The 18,891-nt window shown below is 37.6% G+C and overlaps 1 protein-coding gene across 2 annotated transcripts in view; it reads left to right on the top strand.

Moving 5' to 3' along the window:
* MAATS1 (MYCBP associated and testis expressed 1) overlaps positions 1 to 16,631 on the top strand; it is a 100,214-nt gene extending 83,583 nt beyond the window's left edge. The window contains exons 17-18 of one of the 2 annotated variants that reach the window (XM_032347728.1): positions 6,993 to 7,158; positions 15,296 to 16,631. In XM_032347728.1, coding sequence (XP_032203619.1) covers positions 6,993 to 7,144 — 152 coding nt within the window. In that variant the 3' untranslated portion in view covers positions 7,145 to 7,158; positions 15,296 to 16,631. Of the gene's footprint in view, positions 1 to 6,992; positions 7,159 to 15,295 lie in introns of those variants that run through there. The other variant, XR_004286904.1, reaches the window with a different exon arrangement.
* Positions 16,632 to 18,891: the final 2,260 nt, after the last annotated feature.

Raw genomic sequence — 18,891 nt, 5'->3', positions numbered from 1 at the left:
ACTTTGAATATAAATGGACTAAATGATCCAATCAAAAGACACAAGATCATAGAATGGATAAGAAACCAACACTCCTATATGCTGCCCACAAAAGACTCATTTCAGACCTAAAGACACATGCAGATTGAAAGTAAAGAGATGCAGAAGGGTTTATCATGCAAATGAAAGTGAAAAGAAAGCTGGGGTACCACTTAGTTCAAATAGACTTGAAAACATGGGGCACCTGGGTGGCTTAGTGGGTTAAGCCTTTTCCTTTGGCTCAAGTCATGATCTCAGGGTCCTGGGATCGAGCCCCGCATTGAGCTCTCTGCTCAGCAGGGAGCCTGCTTCCCCCACCCCTAACCGCCTGCCTCTCTGCCTACTTGTGATCTCTCTCTCTCTCTGCCAAATAAATAGGTAAAATCTTTTTTTAAAAAAAAGAAAGAAAACAAAGACTATAGCTGGAAACAAAGACACTACGTAATCATAAAGGGTATAACAATCTAACTAGAAGACACAACAATTCTAAATATTTATGCACCCAACATGGGAGCACTGAAACACATAAAGTAGCTATTAACGTACAAAAAGAGAGTAACTGATAGTAATACAATAATAGTAGGGGACTTTAACACCCCATGTACATCAATGGATAGATCATCCAAAGAGAAAAATCAAGGAAACAGTGCTTTGAATGACCTAGCAGACCAGATGGACCTAAGAGATACTCAGAAATTTCCATCCTAAAACAGTGGAAGAGGCATTATTTTCAAGCACACATGGAACATTCTCCAGAATAGATTACATGTTAGGCCACAAAATAATTCTCAACAAATTTAAGGAGTTTGAAGTCATATTATGCATCTATTCCAATGACAATGCTATGAAACTAGAAATCAACCACAGGAAAAAATCTGGAAAGAAAACACTACATAGAGGTTAGATTACAAATGAATGCATCAGCCAAGAAATAAAAAAATACATGGAAATAAATGAAATGAAAACGCAATGATCCAGAATCTTTGAGATGTAGCAAAATCTGTTCTAAGAAGAAAGATTATAGCCGTACAAGCCAACCTCAAGAAAAATCTCAAACAATCTAACTTTACACCTAAAGAAGCTAGAAAAATAACAAGCAAAACCCAAAACCAGAAGGAAGGAAATAATAAAGATAAGAGAAAAAAATGAATTAAAAAACTAAAAAACAAGGAAGGAAAACAAGAGCTGTTTCTTTGAAAAGATCAACAAAATTGATAAACCTTTAGCCAGACTCATAAAGAGAGAGAGAGAGAGAAACAAAGACAGAGGACTCAAACAAAATGAGATCCCTGGTGGTCTAGTGGTTAGGATTTGGTGCTCTCTCAAACAAAATGAGAAAAGAATGAGGAGAAATAACACCACAGAAATACCAAAGGTTATGAGACTATTATGAAAAATTATATGGTAACAAATTCAACACCAAGAAGAAATGGATGAATTCCAAGAAATATATAACCTCTCCAGACTAGATCAGGAAGACATAGAAAATTTGAAGATTAATCACCAGCAGGGGAGATGAATCTGTAATCAAAAAAACTTCCAACAAACAGAAGTTTAGGACCAGGTGGCTTCACAGGTGAATTCTACAAGCATTTAAAGAAGCATTTAAAGAATTATACAAACATTCTTCTCAAACTATTCTGAAAAATAGAAGAGGAAGGAAAGCTTTCAAATATAGTCTATGAAACCAGCTGATATCCTGATACCAAAACCAGATAAAAAAGCTACAAAACAAGAGAACTACAGGCCAGTACCTCTAATGAACATAGATGCAAAGATTCTCAACAAAATATTAGCGAACCAAATCCAATAATACATTAAAAAAAATTCACCACAGTCAAGTGGGATTTCTTCCTGGGATGCAAGGGTGCTGCAATATTTGCAAATCAATTAATGTGATACATCACAACAACAACAAAGTATAAAAAACATGCTCATTTCAACAGAAAAAGCATTTGACAAAGCACAGTGTCCTTTCATGATAAAGACCCTCAACAAAGTAGGTTTAGAGGGAGCTTACCTGAACATAATAAGGTCCATATATGAAAAACCCACAGCTGAAATTGTACTCAGTGATAAAAAACTGAGAATTTTCCCCCTAAGATCAGGAATTAAGACAAGGATGTCCACTCTCACCACTTTTATTCAGCATAGTACTATAAGTCCTAGCCACAGCAATCAGAGGAAAAGGAGAAATAAAAAGGCATCCAAATTAATAAAGAGAAGTAAAAGTTTAACTATTTGCAGATGACGTGATAATATATAGAGAAAACCCTAGTGATGCCACCAAAAAACTATTAGAACTACTAAATGAATTCAGAAGGGTTACAGGATACACACTCGATAAGCAGAAATCTGTTGTATTTTTTATACATTAATAGTGAAGTAAGAGAGAAATTAAGAAAATAATCCCATTTACAATTACACCAAAAAGAATGAAATACCTAGTAATAAACTTAACCAAGAGGGGAAAAGATGTTTACTCTGAACAGTATAAAACACTAATGAAGGAAATTGCAGATGACACAAATGGAAAGACATCCCATGTTCATAGATTGAGAGAACAAAATTGTTAAAGTATCCATACTACACAAAGCAATCTACAGATTTAATGGAATCCCTTTCAAAATTCCAACAGCATTTTTTCACAAAACTAGAACAAATCATCCTACATTTGTATGGAACCACAAAAGACCCCGAATGACCAAGGCAGTTTTGAAAAAGAAGAACAAAACTTGGAGGTATCACAATCCCAATTTCAGGATATGCTACAAAGCTGTAGCAATCAAACCAGTGTAGTACTAGCACAAAAACAGATATATAAATTAATAAAACAAAATAGAAAGCCAAGAAATAAACCTACAATTATAGTAGCTGACTAATTTTCCACAAAGGAGACAAGAAAATGTAATGGGAAAAAGTATCTTTAATAAATACTGTTGAGAAAACTGGACAGCTACATACAAAAGAATGAAGCTGAACCATTTTCTTATATCATATACGAAAATACACTCAAAATGGATTAGGGACATATGTGTGAGACCTGAAACCATAAAAATTCTAGAAGAGAGCACGGGCAGTAATTTCTCTGAGGTTGGTCATTGCAACAATTTTCCTAGATAGGTCTCCTGAGGCAAGGGAAACAAAAGCAAATATAGATTACTGGGACTACATCAAAATAAAAAGCTTCTGCACAGCAAAGGAAACCATCAACAAAGCTAAAAGACAAACTACTGAGTGGGAGAAGATATTTGCAAATGACATATCCAGTAAAGGTTTAGAAAAAATATAAAAAACTTTCACAACTCAACACCAAAAAAAAAAAAAAATGGACAGAAGACATGAACAGACATTTCTCCAAAGAAGACATACAGATGGCCAGAAGACACAGGAAAAGATGATGATACCACTAATCATTAGGGAAATGCACATTAAAACCATGGTGAAATATCACATCATACCAGTCAGCCTGGCTAAAATCAAAAACACAAGAAAAAGTGTTAGCAAGGATGTATTAAAAAAAAAAAAGGGAACCTTATGCATTTATGATGGTAATACAAGCTGGTGCAGCCACTGTAGAAGACTGTATGGAAGTTCCAAAAAAAAAAAAAAATGAAAAATAGAATTACCAAATGATCTAGTAATTTCACCATTGGGTATTTACCTAAAGAGTATGAACAGTAATTTGAAAAGATATATGCACCCCTGTGTTTACTGTGGCATTATTTAAAATAGCCAAATTATGGAAGCAGCCTGTTCGATCAGTAGATGAATGGATAAAGAAGATGTGGTATATATCCACTATGGAATATTACTCAGCCATTAAAAAAGAATGAAATCTTGGGGTGCCTGGGTGGCTTAGTGGGTTGGGCCTCTGCCTTTGGCTCATGTCAGGTCTCAGGGTCCTGGGATCGAGTCCCGTGTTGGGCACTCTGCTCGGCGGAGAGCCTGCTTGCTCTTCTCTCTCTGTCTGCCTCTCTGCTTACTTGTGATCTCTCTCTCTCTCTGTCAAATAAAGAAATAAAATTATTAAAAAGAAAGAATGAAATCTTGCCATTTGCAACAACATGGATGGATCCAGAGGGTATAGTGCTCAGTGAAGTAAGTCAGACAGAGAAAGACAAACACTATGATTTCATTCCTATGTTAAATTTAAAAACATCAAATCAACAAACAAAAATAGACAAATAAGAAAAAAGAATCTTAAGTATAGAGAACAAACAGATGGTTACCAGTGGGGAGACTAGTGGACAAATATATGAAATAGGTAAAGGGGACTAAGAGTTCACATAACGTGGTGAGCACTGAAGAATGTATAGAGTTGTTGAATCACTGTATTATGCACCTGAAACTAATCTAACACTATTTTAATTGTACTGGAATTTTAAAAAAAGAATAAAAAATTTTAAAATGATCTTTTGTAAGCCTCAAATGTTTACAATAAAAAAATATGGAAAGAGCCCAGATGTCCATCGATTGATGAATAGATAAAGAAGATGTGGTATATGAATATACAATGGATTATTACTCAGCCATCAAAAAGAATGAAATCTTGTCATTTGCAACAATGTAGATGGAACTAGACAGTAGTATGCTAAGCAAAATCAATCAATCAGAAAAACAATTATCATTTGATCTCACTCATGTGGAATTTAAGAAACAAAACAGAGGATCATAGGGGAAGGGAGGGAAAAATAAAGTAAGATGAAATCAGAAATAGAGACAAACCATAAGAGACTCTTAACTCTAGGAAACAAACAAGGTTGGTGGAGGGGAGGTGGGTGGAGGTTGGGGTAACTGGGTGATGGGCATTAGTAGGGCACTTGAAGTAATGAGTCCTGGGTGTTGTAAGCAACTGATGAATCACTGAATAATACCACTGAAACTAATAATACAGTATATGTTAATTAAATTGAATTTAAATTAAAAATTTTAAGTGAAAGAACAGCTTGGTTATTTTTTTACAAGGTTTCCATGTTATGCGGGGAATTCTGGACAGGCTTAGAGAAGTATAACATTTCAGTTCACCTAATAGGGACAAAGAAATGATAGAATTCTAATGCATTGGAAGAAAACAAAGAAATATCTTTTTTTTCCATTACATAAGTGTACTGTAATTTTTAAGCCAGTACCTTCTAGTTATAAGCATTTAGTTTGTTTCATTGTGTTTTCCCATAACTAGCAGTGCTGCAAGCAATATATTTTATGCAAATCCTGGTCATGCTACTGACAGTAAATTCCTAGAAGTACGATGCTGGAAATAGGGCATGTGCCTTTTACTTTTGCTAGATACTACGAAAAGATTGTCCTAATTCATACTCCCATCATAGGTATATGGTAGTACTTATACCAACAATATTTAATTTTTGGATAAAATAATCAATGTTTTTGTGTCATCTTATAAAAGGGATCTTGTGTATTCTGAATCTTAAGAAAATATGTAACTCCTTTTTATTTTTCTTAGATCCAAAGTGAGGTCAGCCTGCTTCAGGTCAACTCTAACTGAGGGAATTGAAGGAGGCAGGGAAATCGTGTGTTTAGTAGTTACTAGTTTATGACCCATCCCCTAGCTTCTCTGGGCTCTGAGGGAAAGTGGCCTCTGAAGAGGCACTTGAGCTTAAGGAATCCAGTGGAACTTGTCTGTGGGGAGGGTGGGCAAGTCCTTAGCCTCTTCTCTTTGTATGTTTACCCCATGAAGAAAGCCATCTGGACAGGGAGCACACACTGGGACCTTTTTGTTTCTCTTTTCAAATAAAAGAACCATATGTATTATATATACTCTTTACCCCAAATTAAGATAATATATACAGACCGTTTTTGAGATATTTCATGATTGAAAAGACCTGTATATAGATATAAAATAACAGTGACTACCGAATTTTAAGTGCATGCTAAGTTCCAGATACTGTGCTAAGCATTTAAAAAGTACCTATATCAATTTCTTAAAATAGCTAGAGGTCTATTCTTATTTTTCAGTTCTGGAAATAAGTGCTTAGAAATTTTATACAACTTACAGATTTGAACTGTGGTCTGTGTGGAAGTTGCTGTGTGATTTATCCTCTGTAAACTTGCTGACACCTGAATAGCACAGAATCCATAGTACTTCTTCCTGTCCTTTACTAGCTGTATGATCTGGGGCAAATTACTTAATCCCTCTGTGTCTCCATTTTCTTCTCCGAAATGGGGATATTATTAATAGTCTCTTTTAGGCTTGTGAGGTGGTTTAAATGAATATATGCCAACTGCTTAGAACAGTGCCTGGCACAAAGTAAGGGCAAATGCTAAATGCTAACATCATCAACATCAACTTCAGGATTAGTGCCTTCCGAGGGAAATGGGATGCCTAACTACTAATTCTTGATAATAAATATCCTTAAAATATGGAGCAAAGACCACCTTCTATAGCCAGGAGCTCAGAAACTTATCATCAGTCAACAAGTATCTTCCAGGCTCAAAGAAAAGTAGGAGACAAGGTCTCTACCTTTAAGTCATTACAACCTAGTTAATAAACAAAACGGAACTCACGCGGAGTGCTTCAGTGCTGCAAGTGAGCTTGTACGAACTCAGGTGTGGCCGTGGTAGATGCGGGCTGGCCCAGTCGGAGGAGACTTCTGGAGGAGCTGGGACCGGAGTTGGGCTACGCAGAGAGGGTAGAACCCGAGTGCAGGCATTCCAGGGGAGGGCAGCTGTGGAGGAGAGGAATAGAGGAAGCCTGTGGGGAGGAGCAGGACCAGCCGGAACCTGAGAGTAGGAACAGGGGGAGCCGCACTCATGAGCCAGGAGCCTAGATCTGGCTCCTGGAGGAGGTGTACTTCTAAAACAGAGAGCAGGTCAGTGTTATTTAATCTCATCAGCTTTAAGCAAGGGAATATGTGGCTTACAGAATTATCATTTCTATCACTACTTTCTTGAAAATCTTTGGAAATGATCTTGTTTAGACTTTCAGAGTAAAATTTCTTGTCGCTTTGGCACAGTGAGGAACGCCCAGCGGAAGCACATCGTTGCAGCCCATCAGATCATCCACAGCCACATGGAAGACATGGTCAATAAGGATTCTGTGGAGCAACGGCAGGATGAGGTGGTCTCAGACACAGACGAGTTACCCGAGGGAGAAACTCAAAAATAAGAATCACAGCTCAGGTGAGGTGGGTTTTTCATCTGAGAGGAGGCAGAGAGGAGGAGAGGCAGCAGCATTCAGTTCTCTGCTCTAGTCCAACAACCATGATGTGTTTAAGAAAGTGAAACACTCCCATTCAAATCGCCACATTTCATCTAGGTTACGGAATCTACTACTGAAATTCTTAGAGAATAGAGTTGACATTATAGCAATTGGACTCTTGGGTCCAGGAAACAGGATCCTAGGTAATTTTTTATGGGTCCTTAAAGCAGATGATGGTAGTTCATCACAAATAAAGCTTAAAATGTGTGTTATAAAAAGCAGCTTGTTTTTAGGGAGTAGATGAGGACTCCTTGTCTCATCAGGCTGGTTGTAAGCAGGCTGTCCAATTCTAGCCCAGAGGCCACCTGCAGGCCCTACCAGGAGCTGGTCTTAGGTTCAACTAAACATCCCTGCTCACAAGACTAACATAGACAAGGTTTGATATGAGTTTGGTATCTGTCTACACTGCAAGAGAGAACTCGGGAACTGCAGCTTTGAGCAGGGTGGCGGCAGGTGCTTCTCTATATGGAAGCCCTTGTCGTGTCCACACAGACACAGTTACTTTATCCCCTGGTTACAAAGCTCAGAGGCAAGGAAGAGAGATTTACATTGGGTTGGTGCAGACCTGCCCTGCTTCCCATGCCTTGGGGGCCAGGATGTCTCATAATGATTCCACACGCATCGTGTCTGGGTCCCCCTAATGGATCCACTTGGTTACAAAAGTCAGCACACTTGGGAAAACTCAAAGCTATGGTTTCTTGTTAGGTATTAATAGTTCATTTATAATTATTTCCAATAAAATGGTAGTTACTTGGTGGTTAAGTAGTGTAGCTTAGTAACATAGTTGATACAAACTACCTTATCAAATTACTAGAATAGAGCTAGGGAGTCAATTGAAAATAAAATTCTCATGAGAATTCTCATAAGAAGGGAAGTGAACCCTTTGCCTATACCTTCTGCCTCAACCCTCCCCTGGTCAAGCACATCAGTACTGTTTTGGCCTGAGAGTATGCTATCAGGAGAGGGAAGACACAAGGCTTACAGGAAAATTTGAGCCTGGCATTCAGAAGATTTGGATGTTAGCCAGCTCTGCCACTAACTATAATTTTATAGAATAATTTCCCTTCACTAGAGGTTTGCCTGTGTCTATGTGACCAACAGACCCTGTGCAAGGGAATCTATTAGGGCCTTAAGTTTCAACCAAAGAGGATCGTACAGTGGCTAACTGAACATAATTAAAAACAAAGAGGATCATAGAAGGGATATTGAGAGGAAGGGACAGTAAAGAAAGAAAGCAGAGAGAAAACTGATAAAGGACTCTCAAGTACCAAGCTATGGCTGTAAATTACTGAAAAAATCTTTCATTTTTAATTAGTAATGAAAGAGCCTCTGAAATCCCCAAAGATATAAAACATGTATTTACATGTAACATTATCCATACATCTATGTAATATAAATTCAAGGACCATAGCATTTTGTCTATCTTATTATGATAAAAACCATCATCAATACTTGGATAGTCCTTTGTCTTACATGAAAATGTAAGAAGATCAGTAATTTACATAGTTTAAAATGAGTATGTCTGCACTTACTTCTGAGTATAAAGTATCTCTTTACTGTTTTATTAATGTCTGGAACATGATGCTTAGTTATCCCCATTGTATGTACCCTCTCTTCCTTCTCTGTGGGAAGGAGGGAAGGACAGATGTGAGATTATTTAATAGTGCTTTGGGATGTAGGCACGGACCATTGATTTTAAAATATTTTTAATCAGCTTGAAGACAATGGAGAGCTAACAGTGAGGAATCTCTGGCCAGATATCTAAGAGAAGACATATTCAGAGAGGTGATTCTGGCATTTGCAGCCGCCTTTTTTTCCCCCTGAAGGAATGTGCATAGTTTAGAATATGGGGCTGAAAAGCTGAGTGATGCTTTCACCAGCTTTGTAAAACTAGGGGGACAAAAACTAGAGTCAAGCTGGAGGCCCTGGTAAGCCTCCCCTATTTGGGTTGGGGCACCAACCCCTAGTTGGGACTAGGGGCACCTGGGTCGCTCAGTTGGTTAAATGTCCAACTCTTGATTTCAGCCCAGGTCCTGATCTGAGGGTCATGAGATCAAGCCCTGGGTCAGGCTCTGTGTTCCACAGGAGTCTGCTTGGGATTCACTCTCTCCCTCTCTCTCTGAAAGAAATAAATAAATCTTTAAAATATATATACCTAACTTCTCTGGTTCACAGCTGGAGAGGAATTTGCCTCAGGATGAATCATATCCTGACCCTCACCCATACCTGATTTAGAGGATATTTAGATGAGACTTAGATGATGCTCTAATGAGTTAAGACTTTGGAGGCTTTTGGGATGGAATGGTGAGAAGGACATGAATTGGGGGGTGGGCATGGAGTACTACAGACTTGTGTCCCCCCAGAATTCAGATGTTAAAGCCCTAACCTCTAATATGATGGTATCTGGAGATGAGGGCTCTGGGAGGTAATTGGCTTAGATGAGATCATGAGGGTGAGTCCCCTATGATGGGAATGGTGCCCTTATAAGAAGAGACACAGAGAGCTTGTCCTCTCTTTTTCCCTGCCATGTGAGAACAGGCCAAGAAGACAGCCATCTACAAACCAAGAAGAGAGTTTGCCCCAGAAACCGGCCATGCTGACATCTTGATCTTAATCTCCAGAACTGTGAAAAAATGAATTTCTGTTGTTTAAACTCCCCAGTTAAGGTATTTTGTTAAAGCAGCCTGAGCTAACACACTTATGTTTAAAGAGATAAAAGTCAACGTTGAAATGTTCAGAATTGGAGATGATACAAATGATATAGCAGATTTCTACTGTAAAACAGAAATTCTAGATTCTAAAAATACAGTAATGAACATGAGAAACTCAATGAATGAATTTAAGAGCAGGATAAATATAGCTATGGAGAAAACTAATAAATTAGAAGATAGGTCAGAAGAATTTGTACCTAGAAAGAATAAAAGAACAAAAAGGTGGAAAGTACAGAGAAGATGCAAGGATAGATGTAGGATAACTTAATTATTAGGAAGAGACAAGAGGATAGTAGGAGTGGACCACTGATTCAAGAAATTTGACTGCTAAGAAAAGAAATATGTCAAGAAATCCTGAATTTATAAAAACCAATGAGAGACTCAATATTTATAACAAGCCTTCTTTTTAAAAAAAAAATTAAGATTTTATTTATTTATTAGACAGAGATCACAAGTAGGCAGAGAGACAGGCAGAGAGAGGGGGAAGCAGGCTCCCCGCAGAGCAGAGAGCCCATGCAGGGCTCAATCATAGGACCCTGGGATCATAACCTGAGCTGAAGGCAGAGGCTTTAACCCATTGAGCCACTCAGGCGCCCCTCTAACAAGCCTTCTTAACCCCAAGCAGAAAAATATTAAAAATCTATACCTACATATATTTTAATATGACTGTGAAAACAAAAGAGAAAAAAATCTTTAGTTTTCAGGGGAAAAGGACGTGAATTGTCTTCAAGACAATAATTAAAAATTAAAGAGCAATAATTAAACTGAAGTTGACTTCTGGCTAGAAACAAAGCCAGAAAATAATGGAGTGATAGCTTCAAAATGCTGAAATAGTATAATAACATAGGCTTCTATACCATGCCAATATATTCTTCAAGAATGACAGTGAAAGACATATTCAGATAAATGAAACAAAATTAGTCACTAGGACATCTTCACTACAAGAAATTACTAAAGGGTGTTGATCAGATAGAAGGAAGATTATCCCAGTTGGAAAGTTGGATATAAAGAATATTTGGATATTTATTAACTGCAAAAAAAAAAAAAGAAGAAGAAGAAGAAAAAGCAACATTGGTGAAATTACAGTTACACAGCATAAGTAGTGCAAGAGTCCGAAATCCGTGTATGGGCTAAATTGTTGTAAGGCATTTGCTTTATCTAGAAGAGGGATAAAGTGTTATTTAGCATTATCTTTGATGACTCAAGGCAACAGTCCGTAACGTCTAAGGTAACTTCTAAAGCACAGTAGAAAGATGTATGACACTAAACTAATAGAAGAAAATGGAATAAAAGTCCCACTCAATATAAAAGGAAGATAGAAAGGAGAGGAAAAGGAAACAAAACCAATAGAAAGCACTGAATAAAATGGTGGGTTTTTTATTGTGGATTCGTCATTAATTTATATTAAATGTAAATAGCTAAATGCCCAAAGTCAGAATTTGTCAGACTGAATAAAAATAAATGCTGTTTGTAAGAAGCATATGCAAAATCTAAATATACAGAATGCTTACAAGTTAAAGGATAAAAAAAGATACCATGAAAACAAAATCCACAGGAAAGCAGGAATAACAATATTAGTATTAGACAGAGAGGGCTTTAAAGCAGAAAACCCCACTAGACAAATGTGGGTCACTTCATAAAGATAAAGGTTTTAATTCATTGGGAAGGTTTCAGTCACAAATGTATCTAGTAACATGGCCTCAACCTTTGTAAAGCAAATGTAATAGCACTGCATAGAGAAACAAATCCGAAATAATGCTAGAAAATTTTAATCACTATCAGGAATTGGTGGAGAAACCAGAGGAAAAAAAAGAAATGGAAGGTTTGAAATACATAATTAAGAAATTTGCCTAATGGACATTTATAGAATATTACACCTAACAACTCGAGAATGCATACTCTTTAAGAATACACACAACAAACAAGTACAAAAACTATTTATGGTCATAAAGCGAGTGTCAACCATTTCAAAGAGTTGAAATCCTGCAAAGTGTGTTCTCTGATAAAAATGCAATGAAATGGGAAATCAATGACAAGATAATTCTAATATGTTTAATTCTAATTCTAATATGTTGTAAAGTGTCATAGAACTAGAAAATACTTTGGACTGAAAAATGACAAAAATGCTAATGTGTATCAAACTTGTGGAATGCTGTTAATGTGGCACTTAGAAATTTGTAGTCTTAAAGGCATTTATTTGAAAAGATGAAAATAAGACTAAGCATTCTTTTCAAGAAATTATAAAAAGAACAGTGAATTAGGGCACCTGGGTGGCTCAGTAGGTTAAGCGTCTGCCTTCAGCTCAGGTCATGATCTCAGGGTCTTGGGATCGAGCCCTACATTGGGCTCTCTGCTCAGCCTGCTTCATCCTCTCTCTCTGCCTGCCTCTCTGCCTACTTGTGATCCCTCTCTCTCTGTCAAATAAATAAATAAAAATCTTAAAAAAAAGAAAAAAAAGAACAGTAAATTAGATGCAAAAAAGCAAAAGGAAAGAAATAATACAATAAAATAACAGCAGAATTTAATAAAACATAAAAATTTGAAGAAAACATTCATAAATTGGGGGACAGAATTTAATAAAACAAAAAATAGAAATGTCTTCTGATTTTAGTAGAATGTAGTAGGTAGCTGCAACATTTAGGGAAAATAATGGACACATTGTAAACATATTTTTAAAGACACTGGAGAGCTATGGAAATGGAAGGCACTAGGTGAACAATAGCAGCAGAGAAGAAAGTCCTTCCTAAGGGATCTGCGATCACTGACCATTTTCTTGTCTTGGGGCAGTAGCCGAGTTTGGGTACAAGCTGGGACTCAGGCTTGCCAAAGGCAGAAGATCTTTATTTACTAGCGGAAACAGAAACCAACAAGGCTTTTAAAATCAGTGTGGCAGGACGTGATGGATTACAATCGAGAGGGGCCCCGAACATATGACCAGATTTCCCCACAGAATGTCAGCAGTAGGTTTTTTGTGGATAAACCTCTTACTAGTGAAAACATGTTTGAATCTATCATGAGTTTTTTAGCCAGCTGTTTCAGTGGTGATCTTCACTCAGTCTCATGGATTTAACCATTGTTAATTTATTGTTCCATGATTTTTTTTCGTCAGAAATAGCTGTATATCCTGACTTGCCTACCTCAGTGATACTTGTTAGCTTAGCACTGATAACCCTTCAGTGCGAGTTTTTGAGCTCAGATTAAGATGGAGATTTTTCGGGACGCCTGGGTGGCTCAGTGGGTTAAAGCCTCTGCCTTCGGCTTAGGTCATGATCCCAGGGTCCTGGGATCGAGTCCCGCATCGGGCTCTCTGCTCAGCAGGGAGCCTGCTTCCTCCTCTCTCTGCCTGCCTCTCTGCCTCCTTATGCTTTCTATCAAATAAATAAGTAAATCTTTAAAAAAAGATGGAGATTTTTCTAAGTAAGAAAACTAACTTTATCCACTACTATGGAATACTGAATGGCTTTGGAAATTAACTTTTGCTGTAGACTTGATAATATTTTTTAAATGAATTCAACCTAAAATTACAAGGCAAAGCAGAGCTTATATGGCAGAATTTATACTACGGGAAAGTCACTTCAATGGCAACTAACATTGAATCACAAGCAATGGCAACCTGCTTTTTATACTTCCTTTGCCTGTCACAAGTTAAAACAAGAAGCAAGATTTTAATCCCCATACATATTTGCAGTGGATATGTTATCTGAGTTTACACCTTCAGGAGCATTTTGTGGACCTTGAAACAAGTGCAAAGGAAATTATCCTATTTCAAAGTCTCTTTAACTGTGTGAAGGAGGAATGTCCCACTTAACTTCAACTGGAAGTGATTAATATGTGTCGTAATGACATGCTAAGAGGGAAATATCAAGAGAAGAATCTAATGGAGTTCTGTAAATGCCCCCCAGACATAGATATGCACAATTAAAAGCATATGCTCATGGTTGATATCGGTGTTGGCAGCACCTATCTGTGTGACAGACATTTTCAAAGCTGATGGGGATGGGTGTCGGGGGTCTCATTGTAAATGTTTATCTGCTATTGGGGATATGTAATCAATTTTGAAGCTCTGAACCTCAATTAAGCAAAATGTTATCCTCTAAATAAGACTTCTGGGGCGCCTGGGTGGCTCAGTGAGTTAAGCCTCTGCCTTCAGCTCAGGTCATGATCTCAGGGTCCTGGGATCAAGCCCGGAATTGGGCTCTCTGCTCAGCAGGGAGCCAGCTTTGCCCTCTCTCTCTGCCTGCCTCTCTGCCTACTTGTGATTTCTCTGTTAAATAAATAGATAAAATCTTTAAAAAAAAAAAATAAGACTTCCATTTTTCTTATTAGTAGACCCATATTAAAAACAAACCTGTAGTCAAATATTATTACTGCCTTTGAATTTTATCAAAAATTTTGTGAAAATATCTTCTCTTGTTGAGGACCTATATAATATCCTTGATTTTATTTACTGGCCCACAAAGCCTAAAATATTTACTATCAGGCCCTTTGTAGAAAACATTTATCAATTCCTACTATGTAGCAGTTAAAACGATGAAGCAGAACTAAATACAACATGGATGAGTCTCACAAACATAGTATTGAAAGAAGCCAAATCCTAAAAAAATCTACAATATGAGTTTAAATCCACACAAAACTATGGCATTTAAGAATGCATACTTAGGAGGTAAAGATACAAAGAAAATCAAGGAAGTAAATACTGTAAAAAATAAAAATCAAAATAGTGATGACTTTTAGAGGATAGAGAGAGGGTTGTGATTGCAAAGGAGGAAGTGGGAACTTACAGGACTTCTTGACCTGGGCGATATTTACACCGATCAATATTTAACATGAATTCACTAAGCTGCACATTGGTTTTATGTTATTTTCTCATATATGTCACATTCCTTAATTAAAAGCTAGAAATATGTATGCACACATACAAATGTGGATGGACTCATGAGGCCTACAATACACACCAAATATTTCTGGAAAGATCAACAAGAAATTGGTTTAGTATTTGTTGGAATACCTGAGGACTGGGGAGAATAGACATACTCTCCGCACATTTATATCCTTTTGTAGTTTGACTTCTTTACAGTGTCCACATATTAAGTTTTCAGTTATAATTCAGTTAATGTAAGGATGGTAAGTCCTGTGATTTGGAAACAGACCCTGTGAGTTAAGAAACATTTGGATCGTGGGGCTCATAAGTGGCAGAGCTGGGCCATCTGGCGTTGTCTGGCTCCTCAACCAAGGGTCTGTGTAATTGCATCACAGTAGTTTTTTGGATGTATCGGTCTGATAATGATTGTTTCTTAAAAGATCGCATAATCAAACACTTGTGGGTTTTTTTTCTGTTTCTTTACAGATTATCTCTTTTAAAAGAAGCTGTACAATCATCATATGGAATTCCAGTAATCTGTGCTTCTCCCAAGATGTGCAGCTCTTATGGACTTGTCAATGTGTAATTCATGAGGAAAGATCTTTATTCTCCCTAAACTTCCAATAATTTAAAATTATTTTCAGTAATTACAATCAAATGAAGGAGTTTATTCTCTTTAGTGTTTCACAGATGCTCTACTTCAAGAGAAAATTTTCTCATGTCTCATTTCAGCATTTTGTTAACTAGGAGGATATTCTGGCTTGCTGAATCAAACAAAAAGAAATGTTACTGAATATTTCTTAAGTAGTTTTGGCTTGATATTCATAATGCATTGACCTTATCTGCTAAGTTTGGAAGTATGCACACCCCATGACCTGGCATTTCATCTCCTAAATACATACGCAGCAAAAATACATGGATATGTGCACCAATGGGCATGACAAGAATGTTCACAGCAGCACTTTTCATGACAGCCCCTAAATTAGAAACCCAAACCTCCACTGACAGTGGAACAGAAAAATAAGCTGTGGTATTCAGTGGCCCATCAACTTACCATTGAGAATAGCAGAAGAATATTCATGCAACACCCACAGAGAGGATGCTTTGGGGGAGCAATCTGCCCATCCTGTGTGTTGACTAACATGAGGATCCCTCCTCAGTTAAATATTTTTAAATAGGGAAAAAACCTAAAACATAAACAAATCTATGTGGGCCCCATATCCACACTACTCTGACAACAGAATAAAAACCTATCTTAGAAAATACCCTTCTCTAGGAAACCAGAAAAGCTTCAGAAGCTATCTGCTTGGTGAGGAGGCAAAAAGAAATGGGCTCCTGGGAAACTGCAGCCGAGAATAAGAAGAGCAGACACCAGCAGATGCAAGAGAAGAAAGCTGGCTACGATGAAAAAAATACAAAAAGATTTAAAAACCCGTGGAACACATTTGGATGCAGTTAAAAGAACAGAAGTACCAAAGCAGAGAATAAAAGAGAATAAAAGCAGAGAATAAAAGAGGTGATGTTGCCAACAAACTTCCTATATGGTTTGGGAAGGATAAAGAGATGAGAATGACAAAGAGGTTAGCTCTGGATCACCAGTCCTAAAGCAATGGAATTCTTAAAGAAGGAATCAAAACAAAGTTATAATAAAAGATTTTCTGAGCTGAAAAAATACTTGTGCATATAAATTTGAAAAGATTTATTTTTACCTTGTATTAGGAAAAGAGTGATCAGGGTAACTTTTTTTCACCGGAGAATCACTGACAGGAAGGTACTGCACAGGTAAAGAGTCAGCTGCGTTTTGCTTTGGTCCTTTAAAAATCTAACCTGGGGGCGCCTGGGTGGCTCAGTCAGTTGACCCCCTGCCTTTGGCTCAGGTCCAGATCCCAGCACCCCCTGCCCCCGCCACCCCACTCAGCAGGAAGCCTGCTTCTCCTGCTCCCTCTGCTTGTGCTTGCTCTATCTCAAATAAATAAGTAAAATCTTTTTAAAAAATAAAAATAAATAAAAATAAAAATGCTAACTTGAATGAGGTAACAGTTACCTGTAAAATAGAAAATCAGGAACGCAAGACAAAATGAGAAGCAGCCATGAGGCATGGTGGGCTAGAAGATAGGGGCAGGGCAGAGGTGTTATCCAATAGCAGGCGACAGCAGACTTACTCTGTAAGGAGTCAGATAGTAAGTAATTTAGGTTTTGCGGGCCAAAGAGTTTCTGCTGCAATTACTCAATTCTGCCATCATAGGGTGAAAGCAGCAATGGATAACACGTGGAAGGAACATGGCTACATTACAATGAAACTTGACAAACTGGCAGCAGCCAGATTTGGCCCATGACCTGTGGTTTGCCCATCTCTGCTATATAAGCTGTGAACCAAAAATCAAATATCCACTTTGAAAAAGTGGTCAAAGTGGCTTTGAATAGTTAACTATAATAATGATAATGAGATAGAATATTTTCTAAAACAATTTTTATGCAGTCTTCTAAAACTAAGATTTGTATTTAGACGTAAAGGAAAATACAGGGTTTTAGAGAATTCTCATTAGCTAATTGAAGTTTACCAGGAAGGGAAACTTTCTTCTGTTACTAGCATCCTTCTACTTAAAATGACTTTACTTAAACTACCTGAACCTTAATAACCTTTAAAACACCTTCAATGATGAGTAAAACTCATGTTTAAAGCCATGTGATCATGGCAACCAAAGCCATGTGGTTGTTGGGACTAGACTAGTATAATTGGTGGCAATACACAATCACAATGAACTGATTTGTAAGGTAGAAAACTTTGTTTCATGGATGTTTAATCATGTATCTTGAATCCTTGTGCCACTTAAAGGCACTTCCTCTTTTCAACATCCTTAAGAACAGGCAAAGTAGAATCCAAGGAAGAAGTGTGTAGTGTGAGTTAAGGGTCTCTCTGGGGTGAGAAACTCAACACAGAATTGTTAGAGATTCCAAATCCTTAAGTGCAGAACTCCCAGACAGTTTGAAGTCTGAGTATATGTTGACTGAAGAGAACTCTCATCCCTCTCCTCAATTCTGGACCATGGTACCCACTTGTGAGTAGAGTTGCACCTACTAAGATGACTTGGGGTACTTTCATGCAGCAGGCTCCACAGAGAGGCTTAAAGACCCAGTGACCAGTAGAGTGGGGAACGCCAGGGGGCAAGCATGCGCTAAGCAGTGGAGTAGCATGGACGTTAAGCACTATGCTCTGGAGCCAGGTGGTCTGGATCGAAATCCCAGTCCAATGACACTGTGTCCTCAAACAAGTTACTTAATCTCTTTGAGCTTTAGCTTCCTCATACCTAAAAGGATATAAGTATAGAATGTACGTCATGGGGTTGGTATGAGGATGTAATGAATTCATTCATGTAAAAGGCTTAGGACAGTAGCTGGCATATGGTAAGCATTCAGTAAGTACCACTTAGCTATTTTTATTATCACTATGGTATAGAAGCAAAGGCTATGGGTAGAGCAAAGTAACACCATCTACTGCTATGTAGAAAGTGGCTCAGTGAGTGTCAGAATCTAACCAATTAGATGAATTTCTCCATCTAACTTGGGGATGAGTAAAAGAAAGAGAGAGAGGGATGAGTGCTCGTGTTCTTTAGAATCTTGAAGCGTTGACAGTAAGGGCTCACTCTCTACCAAACACCAGAGCAGCAGAAGGAAGACATAGGTATTGTGAAGACTTTCCCAGAAAACTAAAACATTGAAGGAGGGTTCTTTTATTTTAAGTGTCGAATGTTGAGGAAACATTTGGAATCAAAGACTATATTAGTTCTTAACCAGGGCTGCATGCTAAAATCATTGAATACTTTTGAAAAATCAGTTCTTGGGACTCAGCAGATGAATTAAGATAGACTCTTTAGAAATGGGGCCAGGCAGGGATATTTTTTTTTAAAGTTTCCCAAGTGATCTAATGTACGTTCACACTTCAGAATAGGAGAAACCTTTCCCAAGGGAACTACCCTTCCCCAAGTATTTACCATTCAGAAACTTACCATGGGAGACATGTCCTTAGTCTAGGCTTTAATGATATTTTATTTCTAAAGCCTCAGGGATTCCAAAAACCATAG

Source organism: Mustela erminea, chromosome 1 (genome assembly GCF_009829155.1).
Source record: "Mustela erminea isolate mMusErm1 chromosome 1, mMusErm1.Pri, whole genome shotgun sequence".
Classification (NCBI taxonomy): domain Eukaryota; kingdom Metazoa; phylum Chordata; class Mammalia; order Carnivora; family Mustelidae; genus Mustela; species Mustela erminea.
Note: the sequence above shows the minus strand (reverse complement) of the source record. Positions and strands in the feature narration are given on the sequence as shown.